Source organism: Scophthalmus maximus, chromosome 8, assembly GCF_022379125.1.
Source record: "Scophthalmus maximus strain ysfricsl-2021 chromosome 8, ASM2237912v1, whole genome shotgun sequence".
Classification (NCBI taxonomy): Eukaryota; Metazoa; Chordata; class Actinopteri; order Pleuronectiformes; family Scophthalmidae; genus Scophthalmus; species Scophthalmus maximus.
Window position 1 is genome coordinate 4,898,560 of NC_061522.1, and position 18,928 is coordinate 4,917,487.

The window sequence follows — 18,928 nt, forward strand, 5'->3', positions numbered from 1 at the left end:
AACATTAAAACAAGTATTATTGTAAAAATAATCATTCTTGTCATCATCATTATTATAATCATGATTACATAATCGTGCATCGACTATAATTATTGTTATTATGATTGTTGTTGTTTACATAGATAAACCATATGCATGTTAATGAACTTAAAGTTGCAGGAATGAAAATAGTAATTTAGAGCATAACGCCCCCTTTCGATACATGACTACAGTATTGCAGTATTACTGATACAGGTCTTTACAGTTAGAGAGTATGATGATGTATTGTTTGTTGTGTATTATGATGTATGTTTATATATATATGTATATATGAAATGGTACAAACCTGCAGCATTGGGAATAAGTATTGTATTCCTAGTATTATATACTTTCTTATTTTTCTACTCCACTATACATTTCAGAGGAAAATATCGTTATTTTAATACTTTTGTTTACATTAATCTCACAACTTATCTTTTTTTTTATCACAAAAAATACCCTAACCTTACGGTGTTTACCAACCGTTCTTTGTCTTACACAAAACAACTGTCTTGGACTGTCCTTGTCTCACCAGCTGTTCTGTTTTCAGATGGTTTTAATTTAAATGCTTTTTCCAAAACATTTTTGAGAAAAGTCAAAAAAGGAAAGCAAATTTTTTTGTTTGTATGTTTGTTTTACTTCTCTCTTCTCCCATTAACCATCTCATGACGCCTCACGTTTATCTGATGGTTATTTGTTGAATTTAATTCAAAGTAATTCATAGTAATAGAGTATTTTCTGCAGTGTTCGGCTTCATGTCAACACAACATTAGCTTTACTGGATTTTTTCTTTTCAGGCGCAAAACAAAAGCCCTGAATTCACTGTGCGACTACTGCTTTTTCTATAATTTGACAATTTATTATTTTGACTTCACATGGTGCTTGAACAAAAAGATTGCTTCATCAATTCACAGTAAACCCTTGTAAAGTTAGAATTCCACTTAAGGAGAAGTGGTTGGTGTCTGGGTCATAATGAAACTGCTTTTTATAGTTGCCTTGAGCACTGTGACCTTGGAGGAAGCGGGGGCCATCTCCAAAGACGTGAATCCAGCCATGGACGTGATGAACTACAGCTCTACAATATTCAACGTTATGCTTCACCGTTCGTGTGTTTAATCCACACTTCTAGTCAGTGAAAAGACAAGAAACTCCAGTCAGGTGTTTTCATTTTTTTTGTATTTATCTATATGGTTTATTCTCTGTTAAAAGATTTACGGCGTCGGGACACGTGTCAATATCATGACTTAAAAGTGCCGTGAAAGAGGATGTTCTCCGAATCACCCTCCGCTGCTGACGCATACATCTGTGTGAAGCAGTTTAATGCTGGAGCTAATTGAATAACATCCTTGGCCTATTCAAATACTCCAGCGCCACCATCAGGTCAAACTGTGAATTAATTTAAAACTTTTGATTGACGTCACGGTACCTGCAAAACCAATGACTTTACTCTGGGTACATTACAAAGTAATAATAATAGTTAAAAAAAAAATGCAACATCAAAAATTTGAAACTGAATAAACAATAAAAAAAAATGTACCTCCGGTAACAAGAACACATGGGGAACCAATGCGTGCAGCCTGCTCCATCCAAAATATTATGACTGCTTGTAATTTTGAGGCAAAAAATGACGTAAAATGAATGAAATATAAACTGAAATTTGACGTTATTCATATTTTTATTTTTGTATACATATCCATTGGTTTTGAATTCAGTAGGAACAAAAAAAAACAGATCCCACATCCCACCTCTCCCGGCAGGATGGAAGGCAAGGTGTGACCACAGTCTGGTTGGTCTTGCAGTCGATCGGCCTAATGACATTCGCACTCATTAGAAGCTCTAACCTTCATGGAAACAGATTTGAGGGAGTAGTTCCAGCCCTTCCACGCGTGCCAAATGACGTGGACATTCTCAAATCCGATGGCGCCGTTGGGCGCGTACATGCCGTTGGGGTTCGCCATGTGGCAGGCCTTGTACCAGAAACCCCCCAGATAATGCTGGGCACAGTTTTTCTCCCACTGGTCCTGGTCCCTGTCGTAGGTGGTGAACTTCATGGAGCCGTGATTCGAAAAACTGTCCCCTGGAAACAAAGTTGAAAACAACGTTATCTGTTTCATAAAATAAATATTCATGGATTTTACGGAAGACCCCCCCCCCCACCCTTTTTTTTGCCTCGACAGTCAAAACCCAAACTTCCCAGCTCACGGTCCACGCGGTGACCGCTCACCTGCGTCTCCACCGACGAAGCTGCCCAGGTGGAGCAGATACCCTGTGCTCTCAGAGTCGACCGAGAAGGACTCGTACTTGGCGTGAGCCTTCTCGTTCTCCCAGGACTCCATGTCCACTCGCAGCTCGTACCCCTTCCTCAAACTCATCAGGTGGATGTTCTCCAGGCCTGAAGAGACAGACACAGAGCCACGTCACATTTCACCTCCTGCACCAAGGCCCCATGCAATGTTATTTATGGACATTTGAGCTTGACTTCTTAATTCTCCTCTATGTCCCCGACGGCGAGTCGATAACTGTGTCGATCTGCCGCGAGGCGCCGGGCAACGCAACGAGAGGGACTTCAATCAAACAGGTGCCCTGCTGGTGATTTACTTTTCCCTCCAGAACTCACCGAGCCAATATTCTCCCGCCACATTCCCGAATCCGGTCTTGTACTGCTTCCAGGGCCTGTAGAAGTTTTCGTTCCCATTCATCCTCCTCTGAAATACCTGAAAGGGACATTTTGACCAAAAAATACACAATTGTTAACATTGAATTGGCAGAAAGACGTCAGATGACTACGAAAAAGAAAGACCAACAAAGCATCAGAGCGGTAAACAAACCCTGCGTGTGCGATGTAGGTGATAATGACATCATAGGGTCATGTATATCATAAGGTCACGTATACCGTATGATGACAAATTACCTGAGGTCATGTCTCTAATGTCATTGGTTGCCAAAGTTTTTCAAGACGTGATTTTCTGTCTTCATAGTGATGTCACAATAACGTCATTTCCAACTATATGATCACAGATTATTTTTCGTTCTGTCCAAGCGTCAGGCTGTGTCTCTAGTCCACAACGATACTCTTCATTTATCTGATCAAAACAAGCTTTCGATTGTCTCTTTATGTCTTTTTCGGACCATACTTTTTTGTTGACCTTGACCTTTGATCACCTGGATATAATAAGTGATAGTCCCAACATGTTTGGTCAACATGTTAACAGAGAGCTGCATTGATTGAGTTGCAACAACCTCAGTTTTTGGTCTCCACCAGTTGGAAAGTGTCCCGCTCTTTAAGCTGCTAAATGCTCCGACTACACGTGGAAGTTGTAAAAATTTGTCTGGAGTTAGGTGCTGGGCAAATACAGTAGGATTACAGTAGGTTTATTTGACTGAGAGAAGCAGGAGAAACCAAAAACAATGAGCTAAAATAAGAAGATAAAATGCTTCTTAGACTTGGGGAGAACGGAGGAGTCAGACGATGGTTGAATGTTGTTAACATCTTTAAAATCACATTTTTGAGGAGACACATCTCAAATAAGTCAAATCTGTCTGCATCTACAGGGTCTGATGATTGTTTTTAGTGTTAAACAGATACAGAATGGGAGGTGTACTGACGGTCCATCGGCCTCCGTCAGTGTCCATGTCACAGTACACGTGCACCGGGGTGGTGGGACCCCCCGGGTAGATGGCGTACACCCCGCTGGAGCTGGTGTTGTCATGGCGATAGATGTCATTACAGTCGACGAACAGGTGAGACTGAAGGTCCGAGCGGGCCGAGGCCACCGAGACCAGCAGGGCTACCAATAATGTTACCTGGGTAGAAATGTGAAGAGATTGAATTAGCATCTTTTATGGTGCATATCTGCAAAGCTGCAGCATTAATCAGTCGAATGAATGTTTTTTCAAGGCCCTCTTGTAATGTATCTTATATATATATAAGATACATTATATATATATATATATATATATATATATATATATATATATATATATACATATTAGACCAAGAGTTTCTCCTGTCACCCGAAAACAAAACACGTAGAGGACATTTTTACTTTTGAGTGTCTTTGAAAAATGTTATGTATTTTTTAAATCTGCTCCTCAAAAGTCTCAAACTTACTGTGAACCAAGATTTGATTCCCATTTACCCCCAACAGTATCAGTGTGGATAGGTACCATTTAGGATCATTTAATACAAAATTTAGATATTTGTAGTAGTATAGACTTTTTTCCTTTGGGTCTAAAACAATGAATTGATTTAAAAATAATTAGATAAAATAGAAAATAGAAAAAGAGAAAGAAGAAGATATATATATATATATATATATATATATATATATATATATGCATACACACACACACAAACACACACACACACACATGGATTTAAGCAAAAAAATAAAAATAATAATAATTATTTAAAATAAAAAAATAAATAAAATAGAACAGAACAAGTTAACATAACTGGGCGTAGACAAATGTTGTGTGTGTGTATGTGTGTGTGTTTGGAGGTGGCTGGCAGTAGGGCTAACCCTACGGAGATATTTAGTTTGAATTAGTGAACATTAAGTTTATGCTCAAGTGCCAAGAACGTGGTTCCATGTCCTAGGCTACCAAATCTATTGATTCTTTCAAAAGTCTTACAATTATTAATACTTGAGGTCTTGATCCGCCCTCCTCTACTCGGGCTACTCATCGACTTGTCCTCCCCTCCCTAACTTTTCCCTTCTCCATTTGTCACATTGCATTCCACTTTCTCTCCATGCCATTGCAGCTTCAAGTAAGGAACAACAGCCAAACAACATTTTGTTGTCCTTTCTGTCCGTACACATTCCACTGCAGGTTTTTATTGGACCAGTATCATTCATTATTGTGCCATATCTCTTCTGGCGCAGAGGTTTTGCCACTCAGGTTTTGGTAAAACGAAAATAACATTTTTTTTTAAAAATTAAATGTTTCACTTAATTATTAATCAAATGAATTCTTGATGTTTGTTCATAGCGTGTCCACAGGTCTGAGGTCTGTTCATGTGTGTGCACAGGGCCTGAGGCTGTCTGTTAATATTTAACTAACAACACTACACCGTCAACACATATTTCCCCAGTAACATCAATCAACAGCCTTGACAAATAATAACAGAGAAATGGCTCATTGGTTAAATAGTTTAGGTTTCAGCTATTAGAGAGAAGAAAAAAAAAGACTGCTTCAATCTATCAAGACCATTGACTATCTTCTGACTGATTATCGTAAAATGAATAATAATAAATAATCAAACACCCACGTTTGCCTGACTGAACTTTAATCTGCTCTCATGTTGCTGCATTTGTTTTTCATTCCAGTTATTTCCACTGTAGTTTTACCTTTTGATTGTGACTCTTCTTACTAATAAATACCACACTCGGCTCATACATTCTTGATAATCATTACATCATGCGAGTGAATCAGTGTCTGTTGTCACACACAGATTAAATCAAAACAAATATAATGTTGTCGTTGTTTTTTTTAAAGAACGTTTGTCATCATGCTATAAAATGATCTAGTGTTTTGGTGTCAAACCTCTAATTTGAGAACGGACTCTGGTTGAGTTCTTACCTCCATCATGACAATTGTCCTCGGCTGAGTTGTCCCGTCCGAATAAACATTGATGGGAAATGGGTCATATTTAAACAGCTTGTCTTACCGACTTTGTTTGCACACACCTCCACAATGACTAAAGTTTATCGGTTTATGTTTCAGGGAATGGGAGTGGTTTTACAGAATTACAACCTGTTATGACATCTTATCTTACAACCTTCACGTATTTGAGTTTTTCCTGAACACGGTTGGTTTCAATTTGATGTGGCGAGAGACAGGAAGTGTCCATTGTTTTGGGCGGAAACATCTTGTCGACGGAGACAGAGTGATCTGTCCAGAGTCGGTGGAGCTGCTTGACATTAACGTCACAGTTGTTGATGGCTCATCTCACACGGAGAGGAAAAATCAAAACCCGGGGGATTCTGAACGACGGACCAGGAAAAGGTCAATGAGAGAGTGGAGAGTCTTTCTTTCATTCTCATGCATCTCTCTCTCTCTGTCTGTCAGGCTTCTGCTGGTGTATTGTTCTGTGGAAGCGACCGAGAGATAAAGAGAGAGAGAGGTGCAAGGTTTTTGCTCCAGTCGACGTATAATCCATGTTAATAAATGACTGCCGGTTGTTGTTTTTTAAAACCGTACGTAGAATTGGGGGAGGGTCTGACTGTACGCCCCACACTCTCACATCCCTCATGTGGTTAGGTTGAGGCCAGAGAAATAACATTGCTGAATGTAAGCGCACACGTCTTGTCCTGTGCATCTTTCACAATATCTAACCATGACCACAAACCCCCCCCCCCCCCCCCTCCACAATAGACATGTGCGGTTAATGCCTTAAAAAAATAACAACAAAATCAGGGGTCGGCTAACTTTTCTATCTTCTAAAGAGCAATTTTTGTTCGGGAAAAAAAATAAAATCTGAAGAAAATATCTTACTTGATCTGCGAAGAAATATCCGGACCACAAGAGTCAAATGTCTGGCCCTCGCTGACCCACTCACACATCTGTCATCATAACATGTGAATAAAGTTTGCGCTGTTCTACTTCCTCATCCCACACCATGCACTTGACCCCTACCTGCTCTCCATGACCCCTACCTGCTCTCCGTGACCCCTACATGCTCTCGATGACCCCTACCTGCTCTCCATGACCCCTACCTGCTCTCCATGACCCCTACCTGCTCTCCATGACCCCTACCTGCTCTCCATGACCCCTACCTGCTCTCGATGACCCCTACATGCTCTCCATGACCCCTACCTGCTCTCCATGACCCCTACCTGGTCTCCATGACCCCTACCTGCTCTCGATGACCCCTACCTGCTCTCCATGACCCCTACCTGCTCTCGATGACCCCTACATGCTCTCCATGACCCCTACCTGCTCTCCATGACCCCTACATGCTCTCGATGACCCCTACCTGCTCTCAATGACCCCTACCTGCTCTCCATGACCCTTACCTGCTCCCATGACCCCTACCTGCTCCGCTCTACCTGCTCCATATGGTCCTCCGGTAAAGCTGCCTGCATCATGACCAGTAATTCTAGTAAAATCAATAACTGCTATTGTATGAGTGGCATAACTCCTGTCGGGAATGTAGACGTGTGTGTGTGTGTGTGTGGGGGTGTGTGTGTGTTTACATTGGCCCTTGGCTTGGCATGCTTGAAAACTATTTGGGGAACCCTGTGAACTACTTCACATCATACTGTTTAAGAAGTTTCCTGTCATGCTCATGTTTAAAATATTTTTTTCTTTTAAAACCTCAAAGCTCTTAGGAATGTTCGACATATGTTGTTTTTCATTCTTGTGTGCAACTGCATTTTTTTCTCTCTTGTTTTAGTTGCTGATTTCCATTTTCTTTTCTCTCTGTTAAGCTCTTTGTGACTTTGTTAAGTTACAAAGTGCTACATAAATAAATAAATGAATAAAGTACTGTTTTTTGAGGCCTGAGATATAGTTGCTGTGATATTTTGATAAACGATTATTTCATGTATACACGTCTATCCATTCGTCCTGTTGGAGATTTAATCAATTTCTTAAAACTCTCTGTACTGTGTTTCACCCCCAGCCAGATACTTTTCCTCTTTCTTATTCAAATGGAGCATGCGCTTGTTGTGGAAATATCTGTCAACATTTCTTTTTTTGTTGTTGTCTAACTTTCCGACAAGCCAGCAGCCGCTGTATGCTGTAGGCAAACTAATTGTCCTTTTTTTCCCTCCAAGACTTTTGTAGTTCTTGGATTTTTGAATCCATAGCTAGTTTAGGAAAGCACCCGCTTGAGCCATTGATTAGGAGTCAGGCAAAGAGGCTGTGATGTAGCATATGAAACACACACACACATATATATATATATATATATACACATTTATATATTGAGTACACTTTTCCAGGTCGTCCTCCCATCCCTTGATAGTAGAAGGCAGAGCAATGACTCTACGTTATCTCATTTTGAGATGTCACAGGTGACGTCCCCTCGACTCCTCAGCGTAACCTGCTGACGACCGTTCCCATGGCTGCTTGCCATTTTTCCGGTTCGGCGATGGAAGTCGCACCCATAATTCGCCAAAGGCCGCACGGCTTGGCTGCGAACGAGGTGCATGAAGCAGCATTAAGTTCCGAGCGGCCTTGGTCAAAACTTAAAAGCACAGCACGCGCCCTTTGGCCACATTCTGTCAAGTCATGTAGTGTTTTGTTATTCTTGAGAGTAAATATTTGCATAGGACCCGGAAAACCTGTATTCTGTGTGAGTGTGTGTGATTATTTATCCGCGTGTGCCCGAAAAAATACCACGGCCAAGGTCAGAGCGAGTCACGCAGACCATATGTTCCCTGTGTTTTTCCAGCTCTGCGTCTCCAGGGCCAGTGACCCGCGGCCGAGAGGAGCTGAGGTCTCGTGCTCTTGGACTGAATAGTCCGGAATGAGCGGCGGCACAAACCAACACATGGCAACACATCAGCGCGCAGGAACACAGGGGCTTGTCAACGAAAAGTGGCTGCAGCGTTTCTTTTGCGCCACTGGATGGCAACGCTCCTCCTCCTCTCTCTCTCTCTCTCAGCATCTCATCCTGAAGCCATGTGCTCCTTCCCTCTCTTGCCCTTCCCCTGCGTCTCCTCCTCTTGTGTAGGAGGAAGATTAGAATCGCCAGAGAACACAATGAGGATTACCAGATCGATATCGGAGGCAGCCTCTTTCCTCCGTCTATATTTTACGCGGTCCGTCCCCTTTCGTTTCCCTCTCCCCTCTGCCGCTGTCGGCCACTTGTTCTCTGTGGTTAAATTGTGTTTTCATCCTCTGCCCTTCAAGTCACTCACTGTGCTTCTGGGCATCTGAGGGGGGAAATGAGAGAGAGAGAGAGAGAGACAGACGGGTCGGGGGGGGGGGGGGGGGGACAGTTGATGAGCAGATAGACGTGCACATATAATGAAAGGAAATAGATACAGCTGTGAGACAGAGGCGGCGAGGAGAGGTTTTTGTTTCCTTTCACTCCACAGATACTATCGATTCACCATGAACCGCTTGTGCACACACACACGCACACACACACACACACACACACACACTCACTGTCATAACAGGCAGTGCTGCTAATTCATTACACGACGCCAAACAGGCCGAGCCGAGGCTCGGGGAGAGACAGCGTCACCCATTTCGTACGCAGACATGGATTCATGGCTGAGTGCTGATGATAAAAAAACCAACACCTAGAGGTATTTTTCTGTCCTCTCAGACAGACGGAGGCCGGAGGGGAGGACAGGACAGGAATAAACACAGGTGCACAAATTTCAAAATAGCAAATGGAACCGAGGGGCCTTGTTTGTCCAGTTTGTAGGAACACGGCGAGCTGGTAAATGGAATCCTACAAAAAAGAAAATTAGTCAATAAACTCAGGTAAACACTTTTTCGATAGTGGTGTGTGTGTGTGTGTGTGTGTGTGTGTGTGTGTGTGTCTGTGTGTCTGTGTGTGTGTCTGTGTGTGTCTGTGTATGTCTGTGTCTCTGTGTGTGTGTGTGTGTGTGTGTGTGTGTCTATGTGTGTCTCTGTGTGTGTGTGTGTGTGTGTCTGTGTGTGTGTGTGTGTGTGTGTGTGTGTGTGAGAGAGAGAGAGGGGGGGACTCATCTTTTATGCATGACTGTTTGTTTAGCTGCACTTGCAGCTGTGCTTGGGTTACTTCCCATCTCAGTCACACACAACTGACCAGTAAACCCCCCCCCCCCCCCCCCCCCCCCCCCCAACATGTTCTAACACATCACTCTGCACGCTCCAATTAAAGCCGTCTGAATGTTAATATATTTACCATCTATCATGTCGGGGGGAAAAAAGAAAGGAAAAAAACATCTGCAGAGACATTTAAAGAAAACAAACATCTTCTACCGGCATGTGAATTTCTAAAAATATCAAAAAACGCTAATTAGGTTTGGTGTGGCTCAGAGTCATTCCACACAAATGAGCTTGCACTTGTTTGTTTGTTTACTTGCTCGCTTGCTTGTGCTTGTGTGTGTGTGTGTGTGTGTGTGTGTGTGTGTGTGTGTGTGTGTGTGTGTGCGTGTGTTCCCACCCATTTCCTGTGTCCAACTGAGTTACAAGCTGGCCACACACATACACACACCCACACACATGCAGGCACGCATGCACACACACAGTCTTTCTCAATTGCATAATCCAAAATGAGGTCTGACAAACGCAAATTCAAATATCAAAAAAGTGATGCGAGCAACGCACACACACTCTCACACTCACACACACACACACACACACACACACACACACACACACACACACATGCACTCAAATTAAACATGACTTCACAGATGTGTGTGTGTGTGTGTGTGTGTGTGTGTGTGAGAACCTCATTGATATGCGCGAGCGAAGGCGTGTTATTGGTTCCTACGGGTTCGTTTGGGGCTAATTAGAGAGAGTAATGAGATAAGAGGAGTGGGAGCGGGAGAGGGAGGCGATGCTCTGATGGATGGTGGGGAACGAGATGGCATCTCAATGAAGAGAGACTTCGAGGGAAGGAGGGAGATCACATTAGCGGATGAAAGGGAACGTGTGAGGGAGGCAGCGAGGACGGAGCAGCGCCGGGAGAATCGATGATGTGGACTCCGAGTGATCCCCTGCATCCGAGGGCAAACGCCGACGACAAATAATCTCGCCCCCGCCGTTGCAGACATGTTTTACCGCTCGCTTGAGCTTCAGTCGCGTGCTTAATTTCAGTCGTCTGTCCCCAGAACTGGAGCCTGGGAACCAGGAAGTGCAGCTCTTCTGCGGAAGGGGAATTCAGGCTCTTTGACGGGAGACGGGTCTCATGGCCTCATTCCTGCCCGAGGGCCATTCAAATGGGTCATTATTCGTTTTTTTCGTTATTGTTTAGCAGGACGGCAACAGTGGGGGCCGATAAGTGTGAATGTCTGTCCCCTGCTGACTGACTGACTGATGAAGTTAGTCCATTGGTCAGCTGTTGCTCTTTCAACATGAACCGGTTCGAACAGTGAAAGGAATATCCCTCCAACAAATGGACCAAAATTTCATACACCCATACTACGTACTAGGTTTCCACCTTGTGTTGTATTTCAGGGGGTGAAATTATCACCCGAGGCTGTGAAAATTTGGGCACAACTACAAAAAGAACGGCGCTCACTTAGGTACGACTCGGTTCCCTTCGCTCATACCAAAGAGCCTGTTTGAAAAGACCAGGATCAGACGGCCTCTGTTTGATTTCGGCGTTCTCGTCTCGCAGATTTAATATTCATAACATGTAGGTCAGTAAGAAAGAAAAAAAAAGGGAATTCAGGGGAATAGAGGGACATTTAGTGGCATCTTACAAATAGTATTACAAAGCCAAAAGTTAAAGAGTTGGTGTTTCGTTGAAAAATGGGCTTTCTTGGAGAATTAAATTAAAAAAATTTATAATAAAAAAATAAAAAATCAACACTGTACTGTGTACTTTAAATGTATCTGGCTGATAAACATGAAGCCAACTGGCTGGTTAGCTTAGTGTAGCTTAGCATAAAGACTGGAAACTGCACCGAAAAAGAAATTGTCTGACATATTAACCCACAAAAAAAATATGATTTTTTTTCCTGCGTGTTAGGGTGTGAAGCAAATGTTATAGCCCGAACAGCTGAGAACAAACGCACAGACACATTACTACAGACAATGGTCAGCGTGTCCATTTCTAGCTAGCTTACACCGTAAGCTAACAAGTTGTAAGCCTCTTGGAGCTAGCTGTCGGTGTTAGCGCCAACGAGTTGCTTTATTGGAAGTTTTGGACAGATGTATTACAGGGAGATCACAAGTTGTCAGTCAACAAATTAAATGAAGTGAAATGAAAAGTTGCTTTGCTTTTGGTCTGAAAAGAAACAAAAAAATATATTCAAGAAAACACGAGATATGTGTTAATTAGTTAGCTTCAGAGGTGCTCGTTAGCCTCGGACAGAACCAGGCCTGCTGTTTCCAGCCTTTATGCTAAGCTAACCAGCTGCCAAAATGTCAAACTACTTTATTCATGTTCACTGAGAACCGGTTCGTCATATCTCGACGGATTAGAAGACATTCACGAGGAAAATAGTGTGAGCTGTGAATTTGGAGACTTAAAAAATGTAGTCCCATTTTCTCCTGTGTTGTATGCTGGCTCCAACTAACTGTCAATTTTTTTTCGTGAAGAAGCCCAACACAACCCCAGATCATTAATAGAATATCAAAAAACTGGATTAATTTCTTTAACAGTGGCGGGTTTAAGCTGGCTAACTCTGTGTCGAAAGTTAAATAAAAAACAATCCGTGCTTCATTATTCAATTTGCATTGAACATTATTCAACAGACTAACCGTGTTTTGCCATTTAAGGTTTATCGTCCAAATTAAGGTCTGTAAAACTAATTATGTTAATTATGTGAAGTGGCGTTTTTTTTGTGGGTGGACTTTTTATGGCATCATATGAAAATGTATGCACTCCAATCTGGAGCAGCATTACATTATTATGTGGTGTCCTCTAAGCCCATGCTGGCTGAACATATTTGTATGCACAATACAACACTAAGACCCTGAAGGGATCACGCTGTTGTCTACATTAAGGTTATGTTTCTGCAGTGCAAGTGCGTCACACATTCTAGGGAATGTTTATTGACTGAGTCGATATCACTGTAAATGGACAACAACAAAATCAACCAACACCTGAGAAAACCTTGACATGCTCAAATAAAGGGGTTTTGTGTTCACTACATTTACATTCATACCTTTGAGCAGTTGTGCCCCCTGTTGAGTACTGTACATGGCGTGCCTTGTACGTTTTCTCAATCAAATCCAATTTGTTTACAAAAAAATTTAAGGTGGTCCAGATAATGAACTTGTCTAACAACTAACGGTTGTGTTTGTCTGCAGGATTATGCTAAAAGATGTGAATTATGCATATGGGGCGTGGGACAGGGAAGAACTCATTACATTTTGTAGTGGATTCGGTTAAAGGGGCTTTTCCCCCCTACTTTCTTTAACAATTTCAGACGGGACATATTCTTTAAATATTTTTGTATGTATGAATGTATGGATCTTGAAAATATTTCTGGTCACAGTACAGTTTGGTGCAGATTATCAGAAAATTGATCACGACAAATGTAAACAGGTACAAAAGGAACTTCCCAAGTGTTCGTGTGTCTGTGTGTGTGTGTGTGTGTGTGTGTGTGTGTGTGTGTGTGTAAACTGCTGGCAGCAAAGCCTCCCTTGCTTTCAGTTACATAATAAAATCCATCATCAACGCTAAAAGGAATAGATTCAGCCAATTCACAAATTTATTATGTGTTTGTTTCACTTATCAACGAAGCAGTCCAAATTTGAAGCGCAGCATAAGTGGCTCGTTTGGTCTTTATAAAATGATTTGTCTCCGAGGGGGAGCAGCGGCGTAACCGGTTCTCGGCGTGTGAGTCTGAATAACTCGCTCGCTTCCTGTTCCTGTTAACGCTGCATGCATTCACCGTGCAACCTACACCAGACTTCCACGTCTCATCCCAGTTGAACACCTACGAGAGATTTTAGAGTGGCGTGTCAGACAGCGCTCTCCACCGCCATCATTAAAAAGATCAAATGCGGGAGAATGTCTGTTGGACGAATGTCTGTTCATACCTCAGATGAGTTCAAAGACATCTGTAAAACCAGGGGTATCTGCAAAGTCTTGAAAAGTCTTCAAATGCACCGAAAGGAGTTCCCTCAAGGTCGAGAATAATGCTTCTTCGTAGGCAGTAACGTTAATTATACTTTTTTGTTGCTGCGCGTGTTCTTGAGAGATCATGGGAGATGTTACAGTATATACAGCACCACTGGTGTGGCTGTGAATTGTGCATGTTGCTCGGATGCTTAACTGACAAGTGTCAATTTTAGCCAAAGCTTAAATGAGGTTATTATTTTGAACAGGTTAATCCATTCATTTTTGTTTGCATATCTTATATTTTAGTTGGGTCACCGGGTGGCTTTTATACATATACACTTTTATAGTCTCAGGAAATTATTTTCAACATGCACAGCTGGGAAGTACTGACCAAAATGTGAACGTGCAAATGTCTCTCACTGGTTTACCATCATTGTTTGAATGGCATGTCTGTAAAAAGATATTGAATTCTGTCAAACATGATATCAAAAAGGTTTTTGGTGGTGGTCCGCCTCGAGGTTGTTCCGGAGGCCTGTGGCGACTCACCTGAAGCTCAGCAAATGTTCAATCAAAAGGACAATGTTCCTTCTCACTCCATTCGTTTTGATCCTTTTTTTCTCCCTTTTCTCACCTCCAACTCAGACGGCCGACTGAGTCCATTCACACGTTTGACTTCAGACCAATCCAATTTTTCCATGACCTCTGTGAGCACCATCATCCGGTCGACGTTCCTGTTCTCTGCCACTGTCAGAATTCAGCTCAGCATCACATCAATCCATATCTTCAACTGGACTTTTTCTCTCGCCACCACCCCCAGACTCCATATAGGGAGATATTCCTATATGGCTTCCAGTCGTATCCCATATCATTGTAAAAACACTAATGTCAATAATAAAATTGGCATTTTACAAAGGGCTGTTATCCAAAGCACTTCAAAAATTGGCCTCTCATTCATAAACACACGCAGATGGCGGGAAGGAACATCTGGGAGGTGTTCGCCTGCCCATCCACAGCTATGGGATCCGTGTGTATTTGTGCAAGAACCAACTTTACGCATAGATCTGTTCCTATGGCTCACGGGGGGGAAAAAAAAATGACTTAAGGGAAACACCTCCCCTCCACACAGCGGATCGAGGAGACGTACACGGAAATGTTACGACAGTTGATCATGCTAATTGATGACATCCGGAAAAAAGACGGAGCTCCTCGCGAACCGGCGGCGTTCGTCAGGCGATTCTACGAGCGATTTACGTTGGTGTCGCTGAGAGAGATCGGTGCATCTGACTTTGCATTTGTACAAGCAAAACCGCACGGGAGCAAGTACGCGCATGAAATGTTAACGCGCGAGGCGTCGACCGATCCACTGGTCCCGTGATCAGCTGTCCTGCCATTATCAAATGAATTAATTTCACGACTCCTTTATCTAATTAGTCGCTCGCGGTCAAACTGTTTATACCCGTGAGCTCGTACAGACACTCACACACAATCCGACGTTAGTGTTTTTGCGCAGCAAAGGCAGTTACACAGGAAACATTTTCAAAAAAGATTTTTAAACCTAGTGCGCGGAAGAAGAAAAAAAAATGCAGCAACATTAGTGACTTACATCCCCCCCGGAAGCACAGAATTCCCAAGTGCCTCGCAGCCCCTCGGGCTGATTCGAGTTATAACCAACTTTTTTCGCAGCAAGGTTTCCTGTACAGAGCCGGAGGTTAGACGTCTTCCCCACGGACGGAGAGACGATCCAGGTGACACTGAGCGATGGAGACAACAGGTCTGACAAGCTCTGCAAATATAGTGTGTACGACTGAGTGAGGGAGTTCTTACCATCGGTAGTGAGGCTCCATTATAATTGGCTGGTTTCCCGTCACCGATGTGATGACTTCTATTAATAGAGCTGCAGACGAGCCCGGGTGGAACCCGACGCCTCCAGAACTTCCTCTCCCCGAGACCCCCACGTCCTCCCCGTGGCTCGTTTACACCTCTGTTTTCTTTCAGTGAGGGAAACTATCTGCCACCTCCCTGACCTCCTCCTCTTCCTCTTCCTCCTCTTCCTCCTCCTCCCTCTCCTCTCCTCCTCCGCCTCTTCCCTCTTCCTCCTCTTCCACCTCCCTGACCTCCTCCTCCTCCTCCTCTCCTCTTCCTCCTCCTCCTCCCCCTCCTCCTCTTCCCCCTCCTCTTCCTCTTCCTCTTCCTCCTCTTCCACCTCCCTGACCTCCTCCTCCTCCTCCTCCTCCTCCTCTTCCTCCCCCTCCTCCTCCTCCTCCTCCTCCTCCTCCTCCTCTTCCTCCCCCTCCTCCTCTTCCTCCCCCTCCTCCTCCTCCTCCTCCTCCTCCTCCTCCTCCTCCTCCTCCTCCCCCTCTTCCTCCTCTTCCACCTCCCTGACCTCCTTCTCCTCCTCCTCCTCCTCCTCCTCCTCCCCCTCCTCCTCCCCCTCCTCCTCTTCCTCCTCCTCCTGCTCTTCCTCCTCCTGCCACCTGCCTATGTGTTTCCCTCCCGGGCTTCTCTTTCAGCCTGTGCCCTTAATAAGACGATCTCTCCATCATTAATTAAACATGATCACAGGCAGCTCTGCATCGATATGTGTTCAGGCTGTGCATCCTTCTCCTTTTGCCCCGTTTGTGTCATAACAGGATTTTCTTTCTTTCTCTATTTATTCCCCCCACTTTACTCTCTCCCCCTGAACTCTGTTTCCTCTCGCCCCTCCTCTGTCCCCCTCAGGTGGTCTCTTTTAACATTAGTAAATTATTCATCAGGCTGATATCTGCCCAGGAGACAAGAGCCAGTGGATGGATGGAAAGACAGTGATGAATAAATAAAAAGATAAAAATGATATATCCGGCTCCTGTTCCATGCCAAGCAGCATTTTGACCTGGGCTGTGAATGTGTGTGTGTGTGTGTGTGTGTGTGTGTGTGTGTGTGTGTGTGTGTGTGTGTGTGTGTGTGTGTGTGCGCGTGACTGTGTATCCCTGTGTGGAATTCCGGAGAGGCACTTCTACAATGCAGAAATTTTGAGCCAATGATGGTGATAGATCGTGAGACGGGAACCTTGCAGCAGGAACTGTGCCAAAAAACGACTGGGGCTTCGCCAAATACAGCAGGGTGGTGGGTAAATAAAGAAGACAGAGAGATGGGGGGGGGCTAGAGAAGCACAAAGGGATGGACGGAAATCAAAAGTAAATGCTCAGGGAGCCTATGCACACTCTGTCACTGCGATGTGAATCCAACAAAACGTTCACTTGAGAAAGCAGAGTGAACATTTGTGCCAAACTTTGTTACGCAACACGTCTGCCGGGCGAACGAGACGTCGGCCTTGTGGGGGAACTGTGGGCGGCAGGCAGGCCAATTATGTGTTCATCAGACATAAAAGGACTGTCCAGCAAAACAATATACGGCACATATTCTATGGTAGATCATATTTTTTACAAAACGTCGTTTTGTAAAAAACATAGTTCACAGGGATTCCACAAAAAAACTGCATCAGTGTAAAGGACAAGTTCAGTCAAGGAGGAAGAAGTTCTGATTGGCCAATGGTGAAAGATTGACGTGGCCGCTGCCAAGGAGGTTAAGTGATTGATTCGGTTTGTCTGATTGTTGGCTGGAACACTCAAAAAGATCTCTTTTTTTAACTAAAGATACGTCTCGGCCTTGGTAACAGGTGATTACAGGTGAACAGGTGAGTTCTGGGAGGGATCCAGATCCATATCTGGACGCAGAGGGGGTTTTTTTGAAGGGGTTCTTCACCGTTGCGAGATAACGGGGGAGAACGTGACAATTTGAGTCGTATCTTAAAACTCGACACTTTAAAAAACAAGTAGGTCAGACGGAGACGGGAAGACACAAGTTTCGGCGGAGGTCCGCGCCAAGGCCGGAGGTCTGCTCTTGTTTTATCAAATTGATTCTCCATGCTTGTCATGACAGAGTGTTTTCCGGATAAGCAAATTCCCTAAAGGTATCAGGGCATGCTGAAAATAGTACAAGCCTTGAAGCGGGCCATATGAATTATTATAGTTGATGAATCCACAGGGAATTGTTCCCCCTCGGCTCAACATGGTGTGATAGCGTCTTTCGGCTCATTGTTTTGGTTTTGTCAGCCCGGGCCCGTCTCTTTTGGTTCACTCCAACCGACCGGAGCGTCGTCAGTTCCAGACGGACACAGTTAGAGACCACAGCTGGCCAACTCGTATGTGGAGAGTTTGGCAGCTCAAGGGAGATATTCCCCTCTGGAGCCGGTGGAGACCAAAACGGAGCTAAAAGAGGACTTCACACGCGAATCGCAAACTGTCTGGAAGAAACACGTTCGAACTAACGTTACGCAACTAATCAGTTAATGCAGGTTTGTCTCACATTCGTGCAACTGACAAAAGCCGGCATGGGCGGCCTGCTCAGCTACGGTCGAGCCGGCGGCAGGGGCCTCGCGCGTCGTCTCTGTTCACCTGCACGGCGTTTGAAATGGAGAAGTCCTCATTGTGTGTCGTCGCCTCGCTTGATACGTTTTTCATTTTCCCGTTCCAGCAGCTCGTTCCAACTGAAAACCTCAGTATTTATTTACACACCACGTCTTTTTCATTTTGGGAGCCGTCGCGAACAGAAGGCCAACGCGACTGCACCTTGACGCCCCGGAGTTCGTTAAAGAATCCAGGTTCTGGGCCATTTAACCGCTCACCGCCGCCCATCGGCGGCGCGCTCGCTTTGTTCCGCGTTGGGAAGCGGATGAAACGGGTGCATGGGGTTCACACCTGTTCTCTCTGGGGGCTGTCGCTTGAAAATCCTGGAATCCACAGAGCGGAGGAGGCCGGTGATGCAGGCTGACAAAAGCTGGGACTTTAAAAAAGGAAAAAGACAACGTTATGATCTTCACAGTTTATTGATACATGAGATTGGATTTCCCCCTCGGGTATCAGGACGTGTCCGTCGGAAGACGTTTGGAGGTTTGCTTTCGGGTTTGGTTAAAGTGACACATATTTATTTTCGACACGGCGTTAATTAAATATCTGAAATTGTAATAATGAGTTTGAGGAAACTAAGTGGAGTCAAAGCTGGGGTTTGTTTTTTCTCTCGAAGCAGTGACTCGTGCTTGAGGCAGTTGGAAACATCATCAGTCACCACTGCAACAGAATGGCGACGAGGGAATGTTTTCCACAATTAGATCCACACATATTCTGTGAGATGTTATCGTCCCCGCCCTCGCGTTCTATCGAGCCCACGGACTCTTGCATC

General features: G+C 44.1%; 1 protein-coding gene across 2 annotated transcripts; it reads right to left on the bottom strand.

Moving 5' to 3' along the window:
* Positions 1–1,674: 1,674 nt before the first annotated feature.
* On the bottom strand, positions 1,675–5,755 carry LOC118313038 (microfibril-associated glycoprotein 4). 2 transcript variants are annotated; one of them, XM_035638240.1, is made up of 5 exons: positions 5,602–5,755; positions 3,625–3,822; positions 2,636–2,732; positions 2,243–2,410; positions 1,675–2,095 (listed from the first exon to the last, which is right to left on the bottom strand). In XM_035638240.1, the coding sequence occupies exons 1-5, from the start codon at positions 5,608–5,610 to the stop codon at positions 1,827–1,829; spliced, it is 741 nt and encodes a 246-aa protein (XP_035494133.1). In that variant the 5' UTR covers positions 5,611–5,755; the 3' UTR covers positions 1,675–1,826. The 2 variants fall into 2 exon arrangements, with proteins under 2 accessions (XP_035494133.1, XP_047190033.1); XM_047334077.1 differs by lacking the exon at positions 5,602–5,755 and having other exon boundaries at positions 3,625–3,855.
* Between the last annotated feature and the right edge of the window lie 13,173 nt (positions 5,756–18,928).

Coding starts and splice junctions, on each gene's coding strand:
- LOC118313038 (XM_047334077.1), bottom strand. CDS start 3,855: ATGCTAATTCAATCTCTTCACATTTCTACCCAGGTAACATTATTGGTA. Junction 2,733..3,624: donor CTGACGGAGGCCGATGGACC/GTCAGTACACCT, acceptor TGTCCCTTTCAG/GTATTTCAGAGGAGGATGAA. Junction 2,411..2,635: donor GGCGGGAGAATATTGGCTCG/GTGAGTTCTGGA, acceptor CTGTCTCTTCAG/GCCTGGAGAACATCCACCTG.